Source organism: Vipera berus (genome assembly GCF_964194415.1).
Source record: "Vipera berus genome assembly, chromosome: 7".
Classification (NCBI taxonomy): Eukaryota; Metazoa; Chordata; class Lepidosauria; order Squamata; family Viperidae; genus Vipera; species Vipera berus.
In genome coordinates this window covers 20,921,480-20,945,043 of record NC_138209.1, presented here as the reverse complement: position 1 = coordinate 20,945,043, position 23,564 = coordinate 20,921,480, and the positions used below count along the sequence as shown (strand labels likewise).

Here is a 23,564-nt window from a genome sequence, read left to right as displayed (position 1 = left end):
TCTGATAGAACTGGAAAGCATGCCAAAGCTAATCACCAGCTCCACAATATAGTTTACGAAGCCTTCTATGTTTGGATCTTGCCAGGCCAATATCTTCAAACGTACGGACAGCTTAATCAACTTTTAGACAAATTTATTTGTTCTGTGTGAAAAATCCATACCTGGACAATCATTGTAATCTATGTTCCCAGGTAAAATATGATGACTTACGCCAACAGTAGCTTGTGTTCTTTCTTGAGTTGAGCGTATTCCTTTTCCAGCTTTGCATGCTCAGATTTTAACACTAGCATATGGGTATTCTGTACAATTCCACTACCGCCACCACAAGTAAGTGGTAGAGATGGCTGAGGAAGGTCTTTGTTAGATATTACTGAAAATGAAAAGATCCAGCACTGTAAGCCTTTTGCCAATGACAATATTACCACGCAAATTTCACAGCTTTTTCAAAATCACCTCATTTCATTACATGGTATAATTTGGGTCTACGCATTCAAGAAAAAGTGGTTCAGGTTGAATGTTTTATCACAGGATTGGAGGCTTCCAACTTTTATGATTGTAAATGACTGAGGTGATTAAAAGGAGCTAGCACTAATGGAAATTTATCAACATGAATATATTCAAGTAGGACTTTGTCAAAATTGCCCTGGAAGTATTTCTTAGCACTTTTGGAACACATGAAAGACTGTGCTTGAAAGATGAAAATGTTTTTCTGTTTGACTACCATTTGTGTAATGCTGTACCTTAAAGGCCCATTTCAAACAGTCGGGAGATAGCACTCTGATTTGTAATTACCTGTTACATCCTGTTCTTGTTGTGCTTTACGAAGTTCTTCTTTCAACTTTCTTAATCGCTCTTCCTGATGATCTGCCAGAGCTTTGGCATTTTCCATTCTAGAACAGTGAAAATTCAGTTTTAAATCAAATTATCAATGATCTTAGTCTACAATTAGTTTTTGTAAAAATAAATAAGGTTGAATTCAGCTACAAATTTCCTAAAAGCCCTGTCGACAATCTAAGATTATTCCAGTACTGTAATATATGTTGGAAAAATTACTATCTATTCATCCACCTGTATATGCCCTAATAAGCAGGCATATACATAGAATGAAGGCTATTGCTAAGCACATTGATTTGTGCTTAGATTGTAAGCCACCCTGAGTCTTCGGAGAAGGGCGGGATATAAATGGGATTAAAATAAAAAATAAAATAAAATAAAATTCTGGATCCACTATGCCCTCAAGAGCTCATGTCTCATTTGATTTGATTTTTATTTTTAAATAGAAGAGACTAAAAAAAATCCCAATTCAAATACAAACATTGTTTCTAGATTTGTCTCCTATATGTATTCTTAAAAAATAAATAGTAGTGTTCTGTTTTAAGGTAGGCTTAGTTAAAGACTACAGTAGGCTAAAGAGGCAGAGCACAACAGTGGCAAAACATTTCAAATTTGAAACAGGTATCAGCTATTGCTGCAGCTGATGACCAGATTATGTAAAACATATGTTGACTAGTTGCTGATTGTCAGTGTGTGTTTCTGAGCCCAAACGTAAATACTAGAATTCACCTTTAACACCCTGAAACTGTTTGGATCCAAATTATTTGAAGGACCACCTTAACTTATACCTGTGAACATGATTAGAGAGGCCTTATTTAGGTACCTGTCTACAAACGATAATTGGACAATGAGTAAAAGACATAGGGCCTTTGTTGCCATTGGCACAGGAGATTACATCCTAACTAGTTACATCCTAACTAGATCCTATCTTTATAAAGACCTGTGCAAACCCCAAAGATTGGGCTGATTGCCTGGTTATAGTTAGGATATTTAATTTTAGACCCTGATGATTCTGAGTGGCTGACAAAAATTGAAACATATAATTTATATTTTTAAAATAGAAATAGAAATCCACTTGGGATTCGACCCGCCAAACTGCCGACCTTCTGATCGACAAGCTCAGCGTCCTAACCCACTGAGCCACCGCGTCCCTTATGAAATAGAAATCAGAACCTTATAATTGGATGCCCCAAAGGAACTATGGTTCAAAAGCATGTTCAAGCAGAATAGATTTATTTTGTTTACATAAAAATAAGGGTTGGGCTATGAATACTTCCTGGAAGTGTGGGGTGAGGAATGTTTCAAAGAGTTGGAGGCAATATCAAAATGTCTGGTTGCCTGGTCCACAGCGCATGTAGCATGTTAGTTAGGACTTTAGTGAGATTCCTGCACAAAGGACTTGTTTTGTTTTGAATCCTTTAGTATAACTGAATGATTGTGAATGGAGGGTGCAGAACTATTTGGGACTATGAATAATTGTTAAAACATAGTAGCACAATACTTAAGCTGTTCCTGCACTCTTGAACAGGTAAGCCCTAAACCAGTGGTAGGCAACCTTGGCTCTTTTAAGACTCATGGACTTCAACTCCCAGAATTCCTGAGCCAGCATAGCTGGCTCAGGAATTCTGGGAGTTGAAGTCCACAAGTCATAAAAGAGCCAAGGTTGCCTACCACTGCCCTAAGCACTTGATTACCAGCAAGTGATCTGCAAAGATCTCTACTTAGTGGCTCAGGTTCAGAAATTAAAACCTTTAAAACAGTTCAGATCTTGTGACATTTGGAAAGTTCTATCTTGGAATTTCAGGTGAGAAGACCAAAATCATGAAAAAATATAGGCATTATTGTTATTTTTAAAAAAAAAAAAAAAACTTGAAGTCCTACAGATGTCATCCCAAGGGACCCCTCCAGGATGCCAAGAGGTATTGGATTAATGCTTCTTGCTTTAGGTGGTAGTCTTCTTGCTTTAGGTGGTACAGAGTCCATTACTCTGTAGAATTGCCTTTTTCAATGAAATGGAACTTACTCTCGATCAAACAATTTGGATTGCTTCATTCTTGCCATATCAGCTTTAGCAAGCTGAGTTTTCAGGTCTTCAATTTCCTCCTTATATAATCCAACACCTTTATCCACCTGGGCCTAATCAGAAAACAAAACATGATTTCTTGAGAACGGGGAAACAACTGTTGTATATTCCCAAGTGCCCAATATGCCATTAAGTTTAGAAAATGAAATCATTTTTACACATTAATCGACTTTTTAGTAAGAACACTACATCTTTCTTCAGATCAAAGTAATAACGTTAGGCCCATTTTCAAACGGAGGTTTGGATCCAGCAAGAGATCACAGTTAGCCTCCTGTCAAATCAATTGGTGCCATAATTGATCTGCAGGAAATTGTGCTTCCAAGGTTTTGTTCCACAAATAACTGATCTGCATAAAAATGCTAGAGAATACTAGAGAAAAAGGCCAAAGTTGTAGAGGATTTTAATTTTCTTTAAGGAGGAGTGTGTTTAGCCTCAGAGAGTTGGGCAGGGCAAGGCTGGGAGGAAAGCATAGCATTGTGAGCTGATGGTTCCTTTTGTGTAAACTTGCCTTCCAATGTCCAGCAACCCAGAACAACATTGCATGAGTTTTATGTGGGAATTGCAGAGAGGAGTTGTGAAGGTGTAAGGCAGGGGTGTCAAACTCAATTTCACTGAGGGCCGCATCAGCATTGCGGTTGCCCTCAGGGGGCCGGGTGGGTATGGCCAGGGTGGGCGTGGCCTACTGGGTAGGCGTGGCTAGAGTGTCCCTCAGTGGGACAGATCTCAGGGTCTCTGCCAGAAGGAGGGTCTCTGAAGAAGGGCCAAGGCAGTGGGGGCCGTTCCCTCACTGTTTCCAGGATGGTTTCGCGGGCCACATGAAACCACTTCGCGGGCCGGATCCAGCCCCCGGGCCTTGTGTTTGACATGTCTGGTGTAAGGCATTTGTGTGAATCCCATGAATCTAAAAATGATTTTGAAGACTGCTTTACTCCCAACATGAAACATCAATCCAAAGATATCACTTATGTTAATGCACACAGTACCTTGAGTGTTTCTCTCTCACTTAATGCATTTCTTAAGCAATTTTCTTTTTCCTCTAATGCGGTCTGAAGCCGGACGATTTCGCTCCTGGAAGCTCTCACTTTAAGTTTCATTTCTAGTGTGGCTATTATTTTCTCCTTTTCCTGGAGATTTTTTCTTCCTTCCTTTATTTTGCTTTCTAGTTCTTGGATTTTTAACTGCAGATTCTTTGAACAAAAGAAGTTTGTTATTGGAAGACGGAACAGCTCTTCCAGATTTTATTTTCTAGGGTGGACAAAATGTTTAGCTGTTATTGGTCATAAGGGGAAACCCTAAAACCTGCAGAGCTACAGTAGTTGGACCTGAAGCTCAATCACAATAACTCCAATATTTTGAATGCTGGGCTCTTTACAAGAAAAGTGTGGCCTGAAAAACAGAGCATTTCTACTAGAATAGTTAGAGCTGCAGCATCAAAGAAGAGAATGAATATAAGCAACACTAAAGTACACTTCAGTGCTATTTCATTCATCTATTGGGAAAACACCTCTTTTTTCTTTGTGTTTTCACGTGGCAGAAATTACCAACATCGTATTTCCAGCAACCATAGATTTTAAAAAAAGCATCATTCTGTAGATTTTTTTAAAAATCAAACTGTCATGATTTGTCAAAGTCTGCCACACTGATGACCCAAATTTTCTACCATCTGTCCTCTTCAACTAGAAAAGTTGGATAAAACTAATATACTGTCAGGAAACCTGTTTAAGAATTAGAATGGATTTAGGAGCATCACATATCTGGGAAAGCAGAGACTAAATAGAAATTTAATAAATGGCACACTAGGAAAAGTTGCCTAGAAAAGAACTAAGCATTAATCAAATTAGACAAATGAAGAGACATGCGACTAAGCTGCCAAATAGGAGTTTAACAAAATCACACCTTTGTATCTTGTTCTGATGCATCCAGTTTATGCCCTAGCTTATGGACTTCTTCTAGTTTCATATTAGCAACACCACAGGATTTTTGCTCTTTCTTTAACATATCTAACTGCAGAATCAGTTCTTTTGTTTCTTTTCTACATGCTTTCAGGGTAGTATCAATCTCTCTGCAGTAGTTGGCGTTTATGGCTTCCGTCTCCGATCTAGCTTGAAAATAGGGCTGTAATGTAAAGGCAGTAACAAATGTTGGGGCAGGTATGTTACATTGCTATCTCTTACATAGTCATTCAATTACAACAGTAGTCAGTTTCTGTAAACTCTAGCATTATCTCCATGCCCAACCTTAACAAGACACAAACAATAACATTGTACTACACATTTTAAACCTGCATTTCATACCTGAGCTTTGGGCTGTAGGAATTGATAAATGGACTGAAGCTTTTCAGTATTTTGCTTTATTGTTGCCTCAAAGCCTTGCAAATCAAAATGATCTGACCATTGTTCCAAATACTGTTCCATCTCTATGTTTTCATGTTCCAACTCTTGTAACGTAACTTCTGTGCCACTGAGTTCTTCTTCCATTTCAGAAACTTCTTTTGAAATTTGCTGTGCAAAGAAACACATAAAAATGAGCCAGTTTGTCAAGACATACTGTGAGTTATTTTTTTGTCTACTATGCAGTAGTTGAGAAGAAATTTATGCAGAAACCTCTTAACAAAGATACAATATTAATCCTTCTAGCTCACTAACAGCACTGAATGGAAACCTTTAATCTGATTTATCTTCCCACCTATGCACAGTACATCATAGCAGGAATGAAATATCAACAATGATTTTCTTCCTACAAGTCTTAATTGGACATGCCAAGGACTGACTTTGGAAAATGTTCTACCTTGAATTACAGCCTCTAGGAAAAACTCTTTAAGCCTGGTTTACTATTTCTTCTGCTGTGCCATCTAAAATATAATTGGCAAGGTAGCCCACACACTGAATTATGTAAATACACATCTTTGTTTTTATCAAATAGAAAGCTCAACTTTCTATATGATGGTTTCATTTACATCTTTTTTTTGGTTCTTCTCTCAGAAACTGCTCTGAGCTCTTTTGGAAAGAAAAGAAGATTGAGCAGTCAGATCTATTGTCACATCAAGGTAAAAAGTTTTAACTTGGTTGATAACTTGTCTTCATTGAAGCACAGGTATTTTTCCTTCTGAATCCAGATGAGAAAGATGCAATGATTAGTACAGGAAAACAAAACAAAAACCAGTAGCTCTTAGTCTAGACATGTCAAACACAACACCCGCGAAGCCATCCTGGAAACAATGAGGGAATGGCCCCCACTGCCTTGGCCCTGGCCCAGAGACCCTCCTTCTGCCAGAGACCCTCAGATCTGTCCCCCTCCTGCCCAGGCCCCCATAGGCACCCTTGATGCGAACGATGTAGAGCTGGCCATGCCTACCCAGTAGGCCATACGCACTCTAGCCATGCCCACCCAGGCCATACCCACCCGGCCCCCTGAGGGCAACCGCAATGCTGATGCGGCCCTCAATGAAATTGAGTTTGACACCCCTGTCTTAGTCCTTCACTGACTTATGATAGACCTCGGCCTTTGAATGGCACTGTACATTATCACTGTGGATTGGCGGGGCACTACACTCTTTCACAAAGCTTTGAGGACCTGGTTTTGCCAACAGCCCTGGGGAACCCAGAGTGGGAGAGAACCCTATAAGTGGCTTGTTTGACTGATTGCTGTCACCAGGAGGCTGCAAGGATATTGTTTTTTTATCGTTGTATAAGCAATATACATTTTATAAATAAATAAATAATTTTTTTAAAAAAATCAGTAGATGATGGAAATTATTACCACACCCTACAACACGGGATAGCAAATATTTCAGGCCCTGTTGTCCAATGCTTAAGATGTTTTCCTATTCAAGTGTGAGACTGTGTGAGATTTTCCAATCGCATGTTATTTTGGCCATTTAATTCTTTTTGCACTGTAGTTTAATTGAGGGAGAGGTTTGTACATGGTGCTTGGAGATACAGCAATGTCCTGATAATGTTGCTTTTCCCATCACCAAATAGGCAACCTTTGGCAAAGCATTACCTCTGTGAGACCATCCAAGCTCTGGATCGGTCCAGAGACACCAGATGGCTGGGATCCATCTCCCTGTTGCTCCAAGCCAGGCCTTCTGAGTTGCCAAACTTGCACTTGCACTGCGTGTTGATTTCTTCGCTCATCAAGCAGCTCCTTTGTGTACTTGCTGACGTTTGTGTAGTATTCCTTTCTTTTGTCACACAAGCAAGTAAAAAAGTACTGTTGAAGATGAAGAAGGTAATTAGCTGGACGTAAGTGCTCAAAATCTAGCTGGGTTTCGTCCAGGGCTCTTCAAACCTGGCCCTTTTATGGCCTGTGGACTTCAGCTCCAGAATTCCTCAGCCAGAACTCCTCCCATTCTGGGAGTTGAAGTGCACAAATCGTAAAAGGGCCAAGTTTGAAGAACCCTGGTTTAGTTATTTATCCTGGGAAAAGCTGCACACCATATTAACTTTGCTCCATAAGTAAACTTTTAATCATAAATTTGGTCAGCTTTCAAAGGTGCCAAAACACTTGGCTTGTTTAACTTGGGCTACTCTCCCTATTAGGGACGTGGTGGCTCAGTGGGTTAGGACGCTGAGCTTGTCGATCAGATGGTCAGCAGTTTGGCGGGTCAAATCCCGAGTGCCGCGTAGCAGAGTGAGCGCTGTTACTTGTCCCAGCTTCTGCCAACCTAGCAGTTCGAAAGCACGTAAAAAATGCAACTAGAAAAATAGGGACCACAACAGTGGGAAGGTAACAGCGTTCCGTGTGCCTTTGGCGTCTAGTCATGCCGGCCACATGACCACGGAGACGTCCTCAGACAAGCGCTGGCTCTTCGGCTTTGAAATGGAGATGAGCACCGGCCCCTAGAGTCGCAAATGACTAGCATGCATGTGCGGGGGAACCTTTACCTTTACCTTTACTCTCCCTATTAAAAACGGCAATGGCCTGTTTTTCCACCTATTGAATTTTAGATTGCTCATCTTTGAAGAGATGTTCCTGAGGTGCAGAATTGACTGTTCCTAAGACACCACTTTGTCTACGAACAACAGAATTGTGGACTGGATCAATCTTTCCCAATCTGGGTGCCCTCCAGATATATAGACATTGTCTCAAATTCTCAACAAAGGATTGCTGGCTAGGGAATTCTGGAGGCTGAATTGCTCATGGCTGGAGGAGCGTTATGCTGGTGAAGGTTGAGCTAGACAGACCTCTGCTCTGATGTAAGACAGAACTTCCTTAAAATCTGAACATAGTTACACTTAGTGACTGTTCAAGGTTACAACGGCTTTGAAAAAGTGACATATTTTTATATTTATGGCCATTGCAACATCCCCATGGTCATGTGATAAAAATTCAGACCCATGGCAACTAACTCATATTTATCACGGTTAGTGTCCTGGATCATGTGATCACCTTTTGCAAACTTCTGACAAGCAAAATCAATGGGGAAGCCAGATTCACTTAACAACTGTGATACTAACTTAACTGCAACGATTCACTGACTGTGGCAGGAAAGGTCGTAAAATGGGACAAAACTCACTTAACTGTTTTGCTTAGCAACAGAAATTTTGGGCTCAATTTTGATTGTAAGTGGAGGACTACCTGTAATGAAAAGCGTGCAAAAGAACTGAAAGACACTAACAGATTCACACGATTTTAATCTAGGAATTTATCTAACCAAATTTCCTAATCAAGCCACAACTGAGTTTGTAAGGCCCACTAAGCCATAAATCATAGTTTAACACCAAAGGATAGATTTAGATATAGGTCTAAACCCAATGGTACTTACAACCTTGTTGTGAATTTCTGACAGCTATGGCCACTCCGCAGTCATGTGACCATATTTCAGTTGTTTGCAGCCATTTGCAGTGTTGTATTGTCACATGACTGGGATTTATCACATTTTATGCTGGAAACTAGCATTAACCTCCAGGTTTTGGCAAAACACCCTATAATGAACAATGGGTTCACTGAACAACAACGGATTCAATTAATGACCAAGATTCACTTAATGACTATGGTGACTTACTGAACTGTCCCAAAATAATGTATAATTGGGTCACTCTTGTGATCATCTGTTCTACAATGGTCACAATTTGCGACCTGAATGGGCAGATCCCATTACAGTTGTAAGCCATGGTCCACCTGTATGTACAAAACTAAAACTTAAACAAACCGCACAATAGTTTTAAGATGTGATATATTATTTAAAACTAGTACCTGAAGTTTGTTCAACAAGCCGTAGAGGTTGTTACTTATGCGCTCATTTTCTATTTGAAGCCTTCTGATGTGATTGGCTTCCCGTGGAGAAATGTTAGGAAGCCACTTGGTTACTAGGGCTTTCTTGCTATCAAACTGATTCTTGATCTGAAGAGAGATGTTTATGAAATATTCAGATCTTTTTTCCAGCTCTGGAAATTTCTTCAGAACCTCCTGAAAGAAAAAGGAAGCAGGCTGGAATTAACTGAAGTTTTCATCTTTTAAAATCAGTGATTTTCTTAAAACCACTGAAGTCATAGCAGGAATAAAACAAAATTTTATAGTCAAAAGGATCATAATCTACTGCTATTAAGAAACATGTCTTGATCAACCAACACTCAGTGCATTTTGTGAATTGCATTCATGTGAACAAGCTACAGTACCCATTCTTGAACATTAGGTCGGTCCTTGCTCTAATCCTCCCCCTCACCATTGGTCTTCTTAGCCTTTATATAAACATCTTTTATATATTCACAGGCAGCTGGGGAAAAGGAGCTGTGCAAGATTTCTGCAGGGTGTGATTAAAAAAAACAACAACACCTCAAAATGGCAGTCACACTGGTATGATCAACTGTCCATCTTTTAAGTGCAATATTCTAAAAAGAAATGGAGTTTCAGTCACACTGTTATCACTGCCACTGTGAGGTGTGTGTTTTTTACCATAATCTGAAGACAACCCCTGATACCAAATGTTCCAAAGTATGTAGTTGCTTCTAGGTGCCCTGCCATTATGCCAAGCAGCCTCACCAACAGTCTGGATCAGAGAGAGACTACCAGAAAAACCCTTCAAATAGAATAGATGGGGCCAGTTTGCAGCATCTGTTTAGAGTTAGTTGCCAAAGGAAGAAAAAAAAAGAACTTCCTGATCATCCTTCAGAGGAAGAAATACAGTAGCAAGTTGGCTAAAGAGACAATTCTGAGAATTTTCTTATAAAGAATTGGGAAAAATATTTTATTTTACCCATAGAATAGTTTTCTTGGGTCTTAAAAGCAGTTTGTTTTGTAAAGGTCAGCAGCACAAGAGAAAAGTTCTTGGGGTAGCAATTATTCTGAGGAACCTAACTAGATTTATAACTCATCTTTGTATATCAATACCTGCTGGATCCCCAAACAGGTGTTCCTCTAATTTTTGCAACAATATACAAGTTCACTGATAGATTAGGTACAGCTGGAAATGGAGTTCAGTCTTTGTGGATTAGATAGAAATTAGAATACCACTTAATGCAGATTCAATCAAAGGGAAAGAAGAGTAAAATGGTGACAGTACTTACCACTATTCTGAATATTTTTGCTTCCGAGATTTCAAAGCAATCTTGCATCTTCTGTTTGACACTCATTTCAGAATCCTGGAAAAAGAATATATATTCAGTAGTAAGCTAGTATCTCAATATGAGCAGATTATGTCCAACTAAATACGATAATCAATAGAACTCTAAAAATGAAAAGACACTTGAATTCCTGCGATGGACGAATACCTGCAAAAAATGGATGGAGTTAGCAGAGATGCCTATATTGACTGCTTTGATTAAAGAAGTGAATACAGTTAATTTTGTTTCTATTTGGAAACTGATTTTGTGCTTAAAATGGAAAAAAATTTGAAACCTTGTTTTGGGTTTTGCTGATTAGACAGGTTTGTTCTTACAGAAATGGCTAGTCTATAAAAGTCAAGGTTCCCCCTGTCCAATTGAGTGCTCATCTTCGTTTCTTAGCTGAGGAAGCCAACGTGGTCTGAAGACATTTCTGTGGTCATATGGTCAGCTTGACTATATGCTGAGGCACACAGAACGTGTTGCTTTCTGTTCTGTCCCCTCCCACTGAGTAGCCTCAAAGAGGCTCAAAAGTCCAGCAGAAGCCAAACGTAGGCTGAACAAACGAAAGCTGGTCTTCTAACAGTCAACTCTCTCCCAAGGTTTATATCAGACAGCACTTTTGTAATTACCGGGTGATGTTCCAAGGTCCTTGGCAAACGGCCAGCAGCTTCAAAGCCCAGATGTAAGCAGACATGTTACAAATCTCACAACGCCAACAAATTGTTCACCACACCTTTCCTGCACAGCCACACCCCTTTTATACTCTGTAGGGTGTTAGCCCTACATCTCCCGGCCACGCCTCTTGGGGCGTTGCAATAGTTGCTGCTGCTGTTACCGACGTATCCTACGTCTTTCTCTTGTATCCAATAGGGGCTCCTCGCTGCTACCAGCCTCTGCTTGCTGTTCTGCTTCCTCCTCTGTTTGGCTGGGGTCCATAGGCACATCAGCCACAGTCAGTCCTTGCTGACTCACCAGGGGAGTCAGCCGCTCCGGCACGTTACTCGTGTCAGCTTCCTCCTCCTCCATATCATCCTCCGAGTCAGCATGCGAAAATACAGCACCCTCCGGGGCCGGGATCACAACACTATCCCACACCGCAGGGCCCTTCCCCCGGGTCTGCCGGTCCGGATGTGGTCGGGATGGAAACTGGTTGTGGAAGGCCTGTGGGGTGTACGGAGGAGGCATCCACCCATGAGAACTCCTCAGGCCCGTATCCCTTCCATTCGATTAGGTATTGGAAGTGCCCCTTTAGCCAATGGGAGTCTCGGATGCTGGCCACCTCGTACTCCGGTGGACCGTCTCCCGTGGGCGTGGTTACTGGAACACGAGCTGTCGGGCATCGGAGGGAACACGATGGAGCCTCAGGGACCAGAAGGGACCGGTGGAAGACAGGGTGAATCCACATGGACCGCGGCAAAGTTAAACGATAGGCCACCGAGCTGATGACCGCCTCGACGGGGAACGGGCTGATGAACCGATGGTCCAATTTCTTCACCGGTCAGTCGGTCGGTAGGTGTTTTGTGGATAACCACACCCGGTCTCCCACTTCCAGGGGTGACATCACCCGTTCGGAGCGGTTGGCGAACCATTTGTAATCCTCCTTGGCCCAGATTAGCTGCCGACACACCAACTGCTGAACTGCCTACAACTTGGACAGAAAGTCCTGGGTCTCAGGAACAGGAGAATCCGATGGGGCCAGGGGGAAGAGCCGTGGATGGTACCCCACGCTGGCGTAGAACGGGGTCATCTGGGTGGAGGTATGCTAGGAGTTGTTGAAAGCAAACTCCACCAGGGAGAGGCCCAGTTATCCTGCTGTTGGTTCACAAAGCAGCGCAGATACTGCTCCAGGATGCCGATTACCTTCTCCATCCCCCCATCGGTCTCTGGATGGTGCGCCGACAACAGGCACACCTGCACCTCCAAAGCAGCCATCAGGCTCCTCCAGAATTGGGCCGTAAATTGTACACCGCAGTCCGAAACCACCCTGTCTGGCAAGCCGTGGAGGCAGAAGATATGCTGGAGAAACAAGTGGGCGGTGGTGCGGGCCGTTGGCAGCCCGCGGCATGGAATAAAATGTGCCATCTTCGTCAGCATATCTACCACCACCAGCACGGTGGTGAACCCATTGGATGGCAGCAGGTCCGTCAGGAAGTCCATAGAGATCGCTTCCCATGGCCTCTCCGGTGTCAACAGCGGCTAGAGGAGGCCAGGAGGTGCACCCGTCGCGGCCTTTGCTTGTCGGCATGGCACGCAGGATGTCACGTACGCGTGCATGTCGTGCCGTACCCAAGGCCACCAAAAGGTCCGCATCACTAGGTGGAGGGTCTTAAAGAATCCGAAGTGCCCTGCCGCAGGGTTGTCGTGGCACTGAGTCATGACGAGGGATCGGAGCGGCCCCGTGGGCACATACAACCGCCCCCAATGCTTGAGTAAGCCCTCCTCCAAAGTCCACGGGGATGCGGGACCAACCTCGGCTTGCCTTTGCTGCGACCAATCATCCAGACGCTGCGCCTCTTGCACCTGAGCTCGTAAGTCCACTGGCTCCTGGACTGCAGCTAAGGACTCCGCGGGCAGTACCGTCCGCGGGGGAAGTGGATCCTCAGTGTGGAGGTATTTGGGTTTCCTGGATAGCGCATCCGCCCTCCGATTGTGACCACTGGAAATATAGGTCACGTGGAAGTTGAACCGGGAAAAAGACAGGGACCACTGGATCTGCCGCTGGTTCAACTTCCCGGCGGTCTTTAAATGCTCCAGGTTCCAATGGTCCGTCCAAACCTCCACCGTGTGTCGGGCCCCTTTGAGATGATGCCACCAGGCCTCGAACGCAGCCTTGATGGCCAGCAACTCTTTTTCCCAGATCGTGTAATTGCGCTTGGAAGGATTGAGTTTCCGCGAATAATAAGCGCAGGAAAAAAGAGTGCTGCCATCCACTGGAGCCTGCAGTAATACTGCCCCGATGGCCACATCTGTCGCGTCCATTTCCACCACGAAGGGATGACGCGGGTCTGGTTGTCTCAGGATGGGCTTGGTGGTGAATGCGTTTCAAAGCCTGGAATGCCTGTTGGTGTGGGGGACCCCACTGGAAGAGGACCTTCTTGTGGAGAAGCTGGGTCAGCGGAGCCGTCAGGGATGCGTAGCCCAGGATGAAGGTGCGATAGTAGTTGGCGAACCCCAGAAGGGGCTGAACATCTTTCACATGGCGAGGGGGTTCCCAACTACACAAGGCGTCCACCTTGCGAGGTAAAGGTAAAGGTAAAGGTTCCCCCGCACATGCGTTCTAGTCGTTTCCAACTCTAAGGGCCGCTGCTCATCTCCATTTCAAAGCCGAAGAGCCAGCGCTTGTCCAAGGACGTCGCCCTGGTCATCTGGCCGGCATGACTAGACACCAAAGGCGCACGGAACGCTGTTACCTTCCCACCATAGTGGTCCCTATTTTTCTACTTGCATTTTTACATGCTTTCGAACTGCTAGGTTGGCAAAAGCTGGGACAACAGGCGCTCACTCTGCTACGCGGCACTCGGGATTTGACCCGCCAAACTGCCGACCTTCTGATCGACAAGCTCAGCGTCCTAGCCCACTGAGCCACCACGTCCCTTTTCAATTCCCCAAGGATGCCTTAATTATAATTAAGAGTTAGGGAAAAGTACAACGTGATGTTTAGGTTGAAAGCTTGACCTACACATCTGGCACCAATGGTTTTACAGTAATATATCAGTGAAATTCCATTCACGTGAAAGCATCCCATACCTTTGCAGTATTTTCAGATGTCTCTTGAAATTGGTTTTTAGTTTCTTCTCTAATGTTCTGCATAACCTGCTGAAGGTCATCAATGTCAGAATCCATTTATATCACATTTCATAATTGTATAGGTAGAACAACGTGCTATTTCTGAGGATTCTGCCATCTCTCCGAGGGGGGGGGAGAGGATGGTTACTAAAGTGATTTTCAAACAACAGGGGATGTCTTAACTGGGGAAGGGAGGGGGACAGACAGGTCTGGATTGTATCTTCATTTACAACTAAAAAGGAAAGCAATAACCATAAAACCAAGGAGAGTTCCCTTTTCCATGGAAGGCCCTGACACCTAGCAACTGACGACAGCCTGACCAAATGGATGAGGGGAGGGGCTGAAATGGGAATGGTTTATATAGGATTGAAATGTAACTTTTGTCAGATCCCGTCTTGTATTCCCACAATCGATTCCATCCTAGTAAACATTTTCCTTTTGGACTAAACTTGCATCCAAGAGTTCTTATTTCCTAAGATGTGGATTGAGGTGGGTCCTGACAGTAGACGGGATCTGCTTTAAGAGTCAACCTGGAAGGGAAAACCTTACCGGGGGACTTTGCAACAAATACAATGTCTGGCGACGAAGCAAGAGAGGAGGGAAGCCCCATGGAGGGGGAGTCTTCCCCCCAAATGGAATCCCAGAGACAATGGGAAGCTGAAGCAGCATATTCCCCCGGGGAAGAAGCGGTGGAGCAGTACGACTGAAAACCCCGGTGGTCGATGGGCGTTGGAAGGAAAAGTGAGTGGGAAAAGGCTTCGGGAGAAACGACCCTGAGGCGTAGTAACCACCAACCGGAATGGAGGCAAGAGATGGAGAGTTCCCTGCATGCCAGCGAGGAGGAGCGGATCCTGGAAAAGGCCATTGATCTGATGAAAGCAACCCTGAGTTCACTGAGGGAGGAGAGAGCTGAAAATCGCAACCGAGGCAGCGCCTGGGGACGCAACTGGAAAGGTAACGGAGGGGATCCAACACCTGAAACCCCGGGGCCATCCAATGGAACAGGAATTGCTGCCTCAGCAGTACCCACCCCCCCCAGAACCACAGATGGGGACCAGGATGAGGAGCGATACCGGCCACGGCGCAGACAACGCTCCAGCCAAAGACTCCCGCCCCTGGAAGTCAAATTCAAGGGGGAGCCATCACGACTGGGATTTTTCCTAACCCAAGTCCTCAGCTACATGGAAGAGTACGGACGGGACATCCCCAGTGACAAAACACGCATCCGAATTGTGCAATCTGCCCTGGACGGGACGGCTGCAGACTGGGTGGTGAACTTGCATGACTCCAACGCCCCAGAACTCAACGACTTCAACCGATTCATGTCATCTTTGAGGCGACGGTTCGAGGATCCTTTGGCTGACCGTAAGGCCCGGGAGAGAATCAAAATGGTGAGGCAGGGCAGGCGAGCAGTGGCTGATTATACCCAAGAATTCCGAGCCATTGCCAGCAAGCTGAACTGGCCAGAAGACATCCTCCTTAGCCACTTCAAAGACGGTCTGAACTACGACCTGTATGATGCTTGCCTGCCTCGAGGAGACCCACCCCACCTCGATGACTGGTACATCCTGGCGGAGGAAGTGGAAATAGACCTACTGAAGAGACACCGCAGAGGAAAACCATGGGGCCGCCTGCCACCCGAGCAAACACGCGAGGGGGAAAAACCACCAGCCACAGCCACACAAAAAGAATCTTCCATGAAGGGGACAGAGGCTGTAGAGTCCACAATTCCTGCCAGGAACTGGGACTGGACTCCGGCCTGCACCGCAGGGATGGTGGACAACTCGGAAGACAGCTCAGAGGGAGAACCATTGGTAAGTGGACCCCTTCCACCCATACTTAAGACAGTGACTATATTAGCTTCCCCTATGCCTGAAGCAGCCAAAATAAAAGCTCTGATAGACTCTGGGTGCATCCGCTGCCTTATCAGCCCAACGCTGGTGGAGAGATTGAGCATCCCAGTGAGGAGGCTAAAACAACCAATCTCTTTTAGTCAATTAGATGGGACAATAGCAGGGGGAGGACCAGCCACCCTAGCCACTTTACCAATCCACCTATCACTGGGGCCCCATGAGGAGGACATAACGTTTATAGTGGCCCCAGGCATGGAATGCCCAATGATCCTAGGGCTGGAATGGCTGAAGAAATGGAACCCCGGGATAAACTGGAGGACAGCAGAACTCAATTTCCCAAAGGGGGGGCAGAAGAACTTAGACTCCAAAAGCACCCCCCCAACCCAGAGGGAGGAGACAGCAGCAGTGGGGAAAGAGAAGGGATTACCAGAGATACCGGAGGAATACAGGGACCTGGCTGAGGTTTTCAGTGAGGAAAGAGCAGATGAGCTTCCCCCCCACCGCCCCACAGACTGCACCATAGAATTCAAACCTGGGGCAAAACTCCCAAAACCCAGGATGTATGCCATGAGCCCAAGGGAAATGGCAGAAATGGAGAGATTCATAAAGAAAAACTTAGAAAGAGGATTTATTGAGCCTGCCAAACCCAAAGTGGCCGCCCCGGTTCTGTTCAGGGAGAAGAAGGATGGGTCCTTTCGTTTGGTTGTGGACTATAGAAATTTGAACACAATTAGTGAATGTAATCTGTACCCCCTTCCCCTAATGAAGGATATGTTATCCCACCTATCGAAAGGAAAGATTTTTACCAAACTAGACCTGAGGGAAGCATACTACTGTATTAGGATTAAGGAAGGAGACGAATGGAAGACTGCATTCAACTGCCCAATGGGGTGCTATCAATTCAAAGTATTGCCATTCGGACTGCAAGGGCCCCCCGCAGTCTTTATGCAATTAATTAATGACGTGCTGAGAGAGCACCTATATAAGGGGGTCCTGGTTTACCTCGATGACATCCTTATCTTCACAGAAACCAAAGAGGAACATATCAAACTAGTCAGAGCAGTCCTGAAGAAGTTGCGAGCTGCCCACTTATATGCAAAATTATCGAAGTGTGAATTCCATCAGGAAAAAATCGACTACCTGGGATATCGCATATCTCCAGAGGGCATCGAAATGGACCCTGAGAAGGTCAGGGCAGTACTAGAGTGGGCACCCCCCCGCACACGGAAGCAATTGCAAAGTTTCCTGGGGTTTGCAAACTTCTACCGCCAATTCATCCCCGCATTTGGCCAAATAGCCATGCCCCTCACAAATTTGTTGAAAACGAAGGGGGGGGGTCACCCGTGAAACCCAGCCAGCCTCTGAAATGGTCAATGGAATGTCAAGCAGCATTTGAGAGGCTAAAGAGACTTTTTTCTGCTGAACCTGTCCTAAAACACCCAGATCCCGACAAACCTTTTGTAATACAGGCAGATGCGAGTGATGTAGCGGTAGGAGCCGTACTATTACAAGAAAATGATGGGGGGACATTGCAACCATGCGCATACACATCCAGAAAACTCACAGAAACAGAACAACGCTGGCCAATATGGGAAAAAGAGGCATTCTCGTTGAGGTGGGCATTACTAACATGGCGCCAATTTTTAGAAGGTCTGGACAGACCACAAAATTTTTAGAAGGTCTGGACATTTTTAGAAGGTCTGGACAGACCAGGTCTGGACAGACCACAAAAATTTGGAAGCACTAAAAACGCCCAGGAAGCTCACTCCTAAGCAAGCCCGCTGGTCCCAACATTTTCACCGATTCAATTTCACTCTCAAACACTTACCGGGGGGAAAGAACTTCCTGGCAGATGCATTATCCCGCATGCCCCAATATAACAGCACAAGAGTTACTGACTTTAAACCACTTGTACCGGAACAACAACTGGCAGCACCAGTCACCACCAGGGCACAAGAAAAAATGAAGCCGAAGGTAGATAGCCAAACTGGAATAGAATTCAGGAAATCTTTGGAAAGTGATGAATGGTTCCAGAAAAATAAACATGTGTGCACAATTAAAGATGGACTGCCGTGGGTGGGGGAGAAGCTATATATACCTGCCACACAGAGAATCAATTTCATGCAACTGTGCCATGATACAAAATCAGCAGGACACTTTGGCTTTGTAAAAACCTTACACTTAACTAAAAGGCAATTTTGGTGGCCATCTATGAAAAAGGACATAGAAAGCTATGTGGGTAGCTGTCAAATTTGCGCGATGGCCAAAAGACTGCAAGGGAAACCGCCAGGTCTGTTACAACCGGTGGCAAACCCCTCAGCCCCATGGAAAGAAATAGCCATGGATTTTATCGTAGAACTGCCAGAAAGTAATGGAAACACCGTAGTCTGGACTGTCACAGATCTGTTCTCTAAGCAAGTACATTTCATACCTTGCCAAAAAATCCCGACTGCAAAAGCATTAGCAAAACTTTTTGTACAGCATATTTACAGATTGCACGGGGTACCACAACGCATCATATCTGACAGAGGGGTGCAATTTACGTCGGCATTTTGGAAAGAATTTTTATCCCTCTTAGGAACCACCCAAGGACTGTCATCTAGTCACCATCCTCAGACAGACGGAGCTTCTGAAAGACTTAATAATATACTTGAACAATATCTGAGATGCTATATTAATTTTCAGCAGTCCGACTGGACGGACCTACTGCCTTTTGCAGAAGTAGCATATAATAATGCAGTCCACTCAAGCACAGGTTACACTCCTTTTCAAGTAGCTACAGGCCAGAGTTTCAACCCAATACCAGAACTAACCCCAAAAGAACCGGTTATCCCTGATCTGAAGGAATGGATTGCTCAATTACAAAATACATGGCCAATCATTAGGAAAGCGTTGGAAGATGCCAGAAAAGCATACAAGACACAGGCAGACAAAAAAAGAACCGATCCCACACCATTTAGGGTAGGAGAGATGGTATATTTATCCACAAAATACCTGAAATCACTCCAACCCTGTAAAAAACTAGGACCAAAATATATTGGACCCTTTCCAATTAAAAGAATCATAAACCCAGTAACAGTTGAATTAGAACTACCCAAAAATCTTAGACGAATACACCCAACCTTCCACTGCAGTCTATTAAAGAGAGAACAACAATCACCACTACGAGAAAAAATCCCACCACCACCACCCCCCATCATGGTGGAAGGAGAACAACATTTTGAAGTGAAAGAAATCTTAGATTCCAGAAAACACCATGGAACGATACAATATTTAGTGGCATGGAAACACCTCCCCTCCTCAGAAAATGAGTGGGTTAACAAACTCCATGTTAAAGCACCTAAGTTGCTTAAGAGGTTTCATACAGAATATCCAAACAAACCAGGCTAACATTTATATGTTTTCTTTCCCCACAGATGGACTCATCTTTTTTCTGAAAGGAGAGCCGAATGTCAGAATCCATTTATATCACATTTCATAATTGTATAGGTAGAACAACGTGCTATTTCTGAGGATTCTGCCATCTCTCCGAGGGGGGGGGAGAGGATGGTTACTAAAGCGATTTTCAAACAACAGGGGATGTCTTAACTGGGGAAGGGAGGGGGACAGACAGGTCTGGATTGTATCTTCATTTACAACTAAAAAGGAAAGCAATAACCATAAAACCAAGGAGAGTTCCCTTTCCCATGGAAGGCCCTGACACCTAGCAACTGACGACAGCCTGACCAAATGGATGAGGGGAGGGGCTGAAATGGGAATGGTTTATATAGGATTGAAATGTAACTTTTGTCAGATCCCGTCTTGTATTCCCACAATCGATTCCATCCTAGTAAACATTTTCCTTTTGGACTAAACTTGCATCCAAGAGTTCTTATTTCCTAAGATGTGGATTGAGGTGGGTCCTGACATCATCTCTCTCTTTTTGAAGCAAGGTTTTCTCTTTCAATAGCTGTTGGACATATTTTTCCTGCTCTCTCAGTTCATCTGTCAATTGTTTCTTTTCCTTAGTAAGGCTGCTTACCTCTTCATTTGATTTTATGATCTAAGAAATTAAATGTAACACTATTACTAAATCACGCTTCCCTACCTAGTACCTTTGAGAGATAACAGTAGTTTTGAACCCCCATATTTCAGGATCAAATGCACAGTTAGGGAAAACGAAGTCAAACTCTGTGTAGCATCAACCTTTATTTAAAGAACAGAACAGAATATATTGGCCAAATGTGATTAGGCAGATAAGGAATTTGTCTCTGGTGCACAGGCTCTCAGTGTACATAAAAACAAGGTAATATAATCCTAAAATACCAATAGGAGAAAGTAGTAGGAAAGATGAGAAGGGTTATAGTAATATAGCGTCTGGACGGTGGCGCGATGATATCGGTGGGGGTGCCACGACTGTTATGCCCCTGTCATGGACCGATCATCACCTCGTGCGGCTAGACTTCCCCTTTGCCACCCCCCGCCGTGGATGCGCGGTGCCAACCAGATGGTACCGCCCCAGGCGCCTAATGGACCCTGATAGGTTCCAGGCAGCGCTTGGGGACGCACATGCACTCCCTGCTCACAGCTCGGCGGATGCCTTAGTGGAAGCCTGGGAGAAGGCAGCCACGGAGGCTCTGGACCGAGTTGCACCCATGCGGCCTCTGACCCGGCGCAGATCCCAACGAGCCCCATGGTTCACCGCGGAGCTCCGGGAAATGAAGCGTCGGAGACGGGGCCTAGAGAGCCGTTGGAGATCCAGTCGATCCGAATCTGACCGATTGCGATTAAGAATCCTCACCAGGTCTTATCTCGCTGCGATAAGGGTGGCAAAATCCAACTACTTTTCCACCCTCATCGCGTCCGCAGATAATCGCCCGGCTGCCTTGTTCAGGGTGACTCGCTCCCTACTGAACCAAGAGGTGAGGGAGGAACCCTTGCAGGGTCGAGCCGAGGAATTCGGCCAATATCTGCTGGATAAAATTGCTCGGATCCGAACCGGCCTGGACTCCAACTGGGCTGAGTTGGAAGAACAAGGCATGGACAGTCTTGTCGACGTCACCTGGGAGGAATTTGATCCTGTGACTCCGAAGGAAGTGGACAGGATTATGAGGAGGTTGAGCTCCTCCACATGCTTACTGGACCCGTGCCCTTCCTGGCTGGCATATGCAGCTCGAGAGGGGACACGAGGCTGGTTCCTAGCGGTCATCTCCGCTTCTCTGAGTGAGGGTCACTTCCCCACCGCCTTGAAGGAGGCGGTGGTGAGACCTCTCCTCAAGAAGCCCACCTTGGACCCATCCTCATTGAATAACTTTCGTCCAGTCTCCAATCTTCGCTTCCTTGCGAAGGTTGTTGAGAGCATGGTGGCGCACCAACTCCCTCAGATCCTGGATGAAGCGGTTTATCTAGACCCGTACCAATCGGGCTTCAGGCCGGGCTACAGCACGGAGACGGCATTGGTCGCTCTGACAAATGATCTCTGGAGAGCCCGGGACAGGGGCCATTCCTCTGTCCTAGTCTTATTAGACCTCTCGGCGGCTTTCGATACCATCGACCATGGTATCTTGCTGCGACGCCTCAGGGGACTGGGAGTGGGAGGCACGGTTCTGCGTTGGTTCTCCTCCTTTCTCCAGGGTCGCTCGCAGTCGGTGTTGGCAGGGGGACAGAGGTCGACCCCGAGGCCTCTCGCTTGCGGAGTCCCTCAGGGGTCGGTCCTCTCGCCTCTCCTGTTCAACATCTACATGAAACCGCTGGGCGAGATCATTCGCAGCTTTGGAGTAGGGTACCATCAGTATGCTGATGACACCCAGCTTTTCATCTCAACTCCAAACAACATCAGTGATGCCCTCGACGTGATGTCCCGCTGCCTGAAAGCGGTCCGGGAATGGATGGGGAGGAACAGGCTTCAACTGAACCCGGACAAGACTGAATGGCTGTACATACCGGCAAGCCAGGATACTGAGAACATCCCATCCCTTAACATCGGGGACAAGTTACTACCCCCTGTTGATAGGGCCCGCAACCTGGGTGTCCTCCTTGACTCGCAGCTCTCCCTGGAAGATCACATAGGAGCTGTGACCAAGGGGGCCTTCTCCCGGGTTCGACTAGTTCGCCAATTACAGCCTTATCTGGACCTGGATGCCTTACGTACAGTCACCCATGCTCTTGTGACCTCTCGCCTAGACTACTGTAACGCTCTCTACTTGGGGCTGCCCTTGAGATCCACTCGGAAGCTTCAACTGGTGCAAAGTGCAGCGGCACGGACACTCTTGGGAGCCTCCCGATACTCCCATATCACACCTCTCCTCCGTGCGCTGCACTGGCTTCCGGTTGCCTTCCGTGTGAAGTTCAAGGTGCTAACAATGACATACAAAGCCCTACATGGCATGGGTCCGGACTACCTACGGGAGCACCTTCTGCCAATGTCAGCACCCCACCGTCCTGTGCGCTCCCACAGAGAAGGCCTCCTCAGGGTGCCACCACTCAAGGAATGTCGGCTGGTGGCCCCCAGGGGGAGGGCATTCTCAGTGGGTGCGCCAGCCCTCTGGAACAGCTTGCCAACCGAAATCCAGATGGCCCCTGACCTCCGCACCTTCCGGCGCGAATTAAAAACTTACCTGTTCCAGCAGTCCGGCCTGGCCTGATAGCTCTAATTGGGGTCCCAGTTTGTATTTTGCTATTGTTTGTTTTTCACTATTGTTCATTCTGTATGCCTAACCTATCCTGTACACCGCCCCGAGTCCCTCGGGAGAAGGGCGGTTTATAAAAACAAACAAACAAACAAACAAACAAACAAATAAATAAATAAATAAATAAATAAATATTCTTAGTCATACGATAGTTCTGTGAGGATTAGATGTTCAGCAGAGAGGGGAAAAATTGTCTCTGTGTCTAGTTCAGGGGTAGGCAACCTCGGCTCTTTTATGACTCATGGACTTCCAACTCCCAGCATAGGTGACTCAGGAATTCTGGGAGTTGAAGTCCATGAGTCATAAAAGAGCTGAGGTTGCCTACCCCTGGTCTAGTTGTTTTGGCATGCAATGCCCTATAGCACCATCTAGAGGGGAGGAGTTGAAATGGTTTATGTCCGTGATGTGAGGGGTCTGTAGATACCTTCTCAGCCCTCTTTCTGACCTGTACAGTATTCAAGTCCTCAATGGAAGGCAATGCAATACTAAGGAAATTAAATTTTGCTTCTTTCCCTGAACATTTGAATTCCTTAGAATACTCTTTTTATATGTTTTAAATTATTGTAGAAAATGCTAGTTTCCCAACTTAGTTCAGTAACTATTTAAAATACTGGTGTACAGACATAATTCCACTCATTGGAAAGCATCACATACCTTTGCAACTTTTTCAGATAAGGTCTCCTGAAGTTGGCTTTGAGTTTCTTCTCTAATGTTCTGCATAACCTGCTGAAGGTCATCTTTCTCTTTCTGAAGCAAGGACTTCTCTTTCACTAGCTGTTGGACATATTTCTCG

General features: G+C 45.3%; 1 protein-coding gene and 1 long non-coding RNA gene across 2 annotated transcripts in view; both read right to left on the bottom strand.

Annotated features, from left to right (window-relative positions):
• Window positions 1–23,564, bottom strand: part of CENPE (centromere protein E) — a gene marked incomplete at its 5' end in the record, with an annotated part of 73,827 nt that overhangs the window by 3,746 nt on the left and 46,517 nt on the right. The window contains 8 exons of the mRNA XM_081333341.1: window positions 211–370; window positions 793–890; window positions 2,858–2,970; window positions 3,901–4,104; window positions 4,814–5,032; window positions 5,212–5,418; window positions 6,920–7,129; window positions 9,116–9,256. Of these exons, the coding sequence (XP_081189467.1) occupies window positions 211–370; window positions 793–890; window positions 2,858–2,970; window positions 3,901–4,104; window positions 4,814–5,032; window positions 5,212–5,418; window positions 6,920–7,129; window positions 9,116–9,256 (1,352 nt within the window). The remainder of the gene's footprint in view (window positions 1–210; window positions 371–792; window positions 891–2,857; window positions 2,971–3,900; window positions 4,105–4,813; window positions 5,033–5,211; window positions 5,419–6,919; window positions 7,130–9,115; window positions 9,257–23,564) is intronic.
• Window positions 9,261–23,498, bottom strand: LOC308670863. The gene is made up of 3 exons (XR_014027098.1): window positions 23,426–23,498; window positions 10,426–10,500; window positions 9,261–9,328 (listed from the first exon to the last, which is right to left on the bottom strand). It is a non-coding gene; the product is annotated as an uncharacterized lncRNA (long non-coding RNA).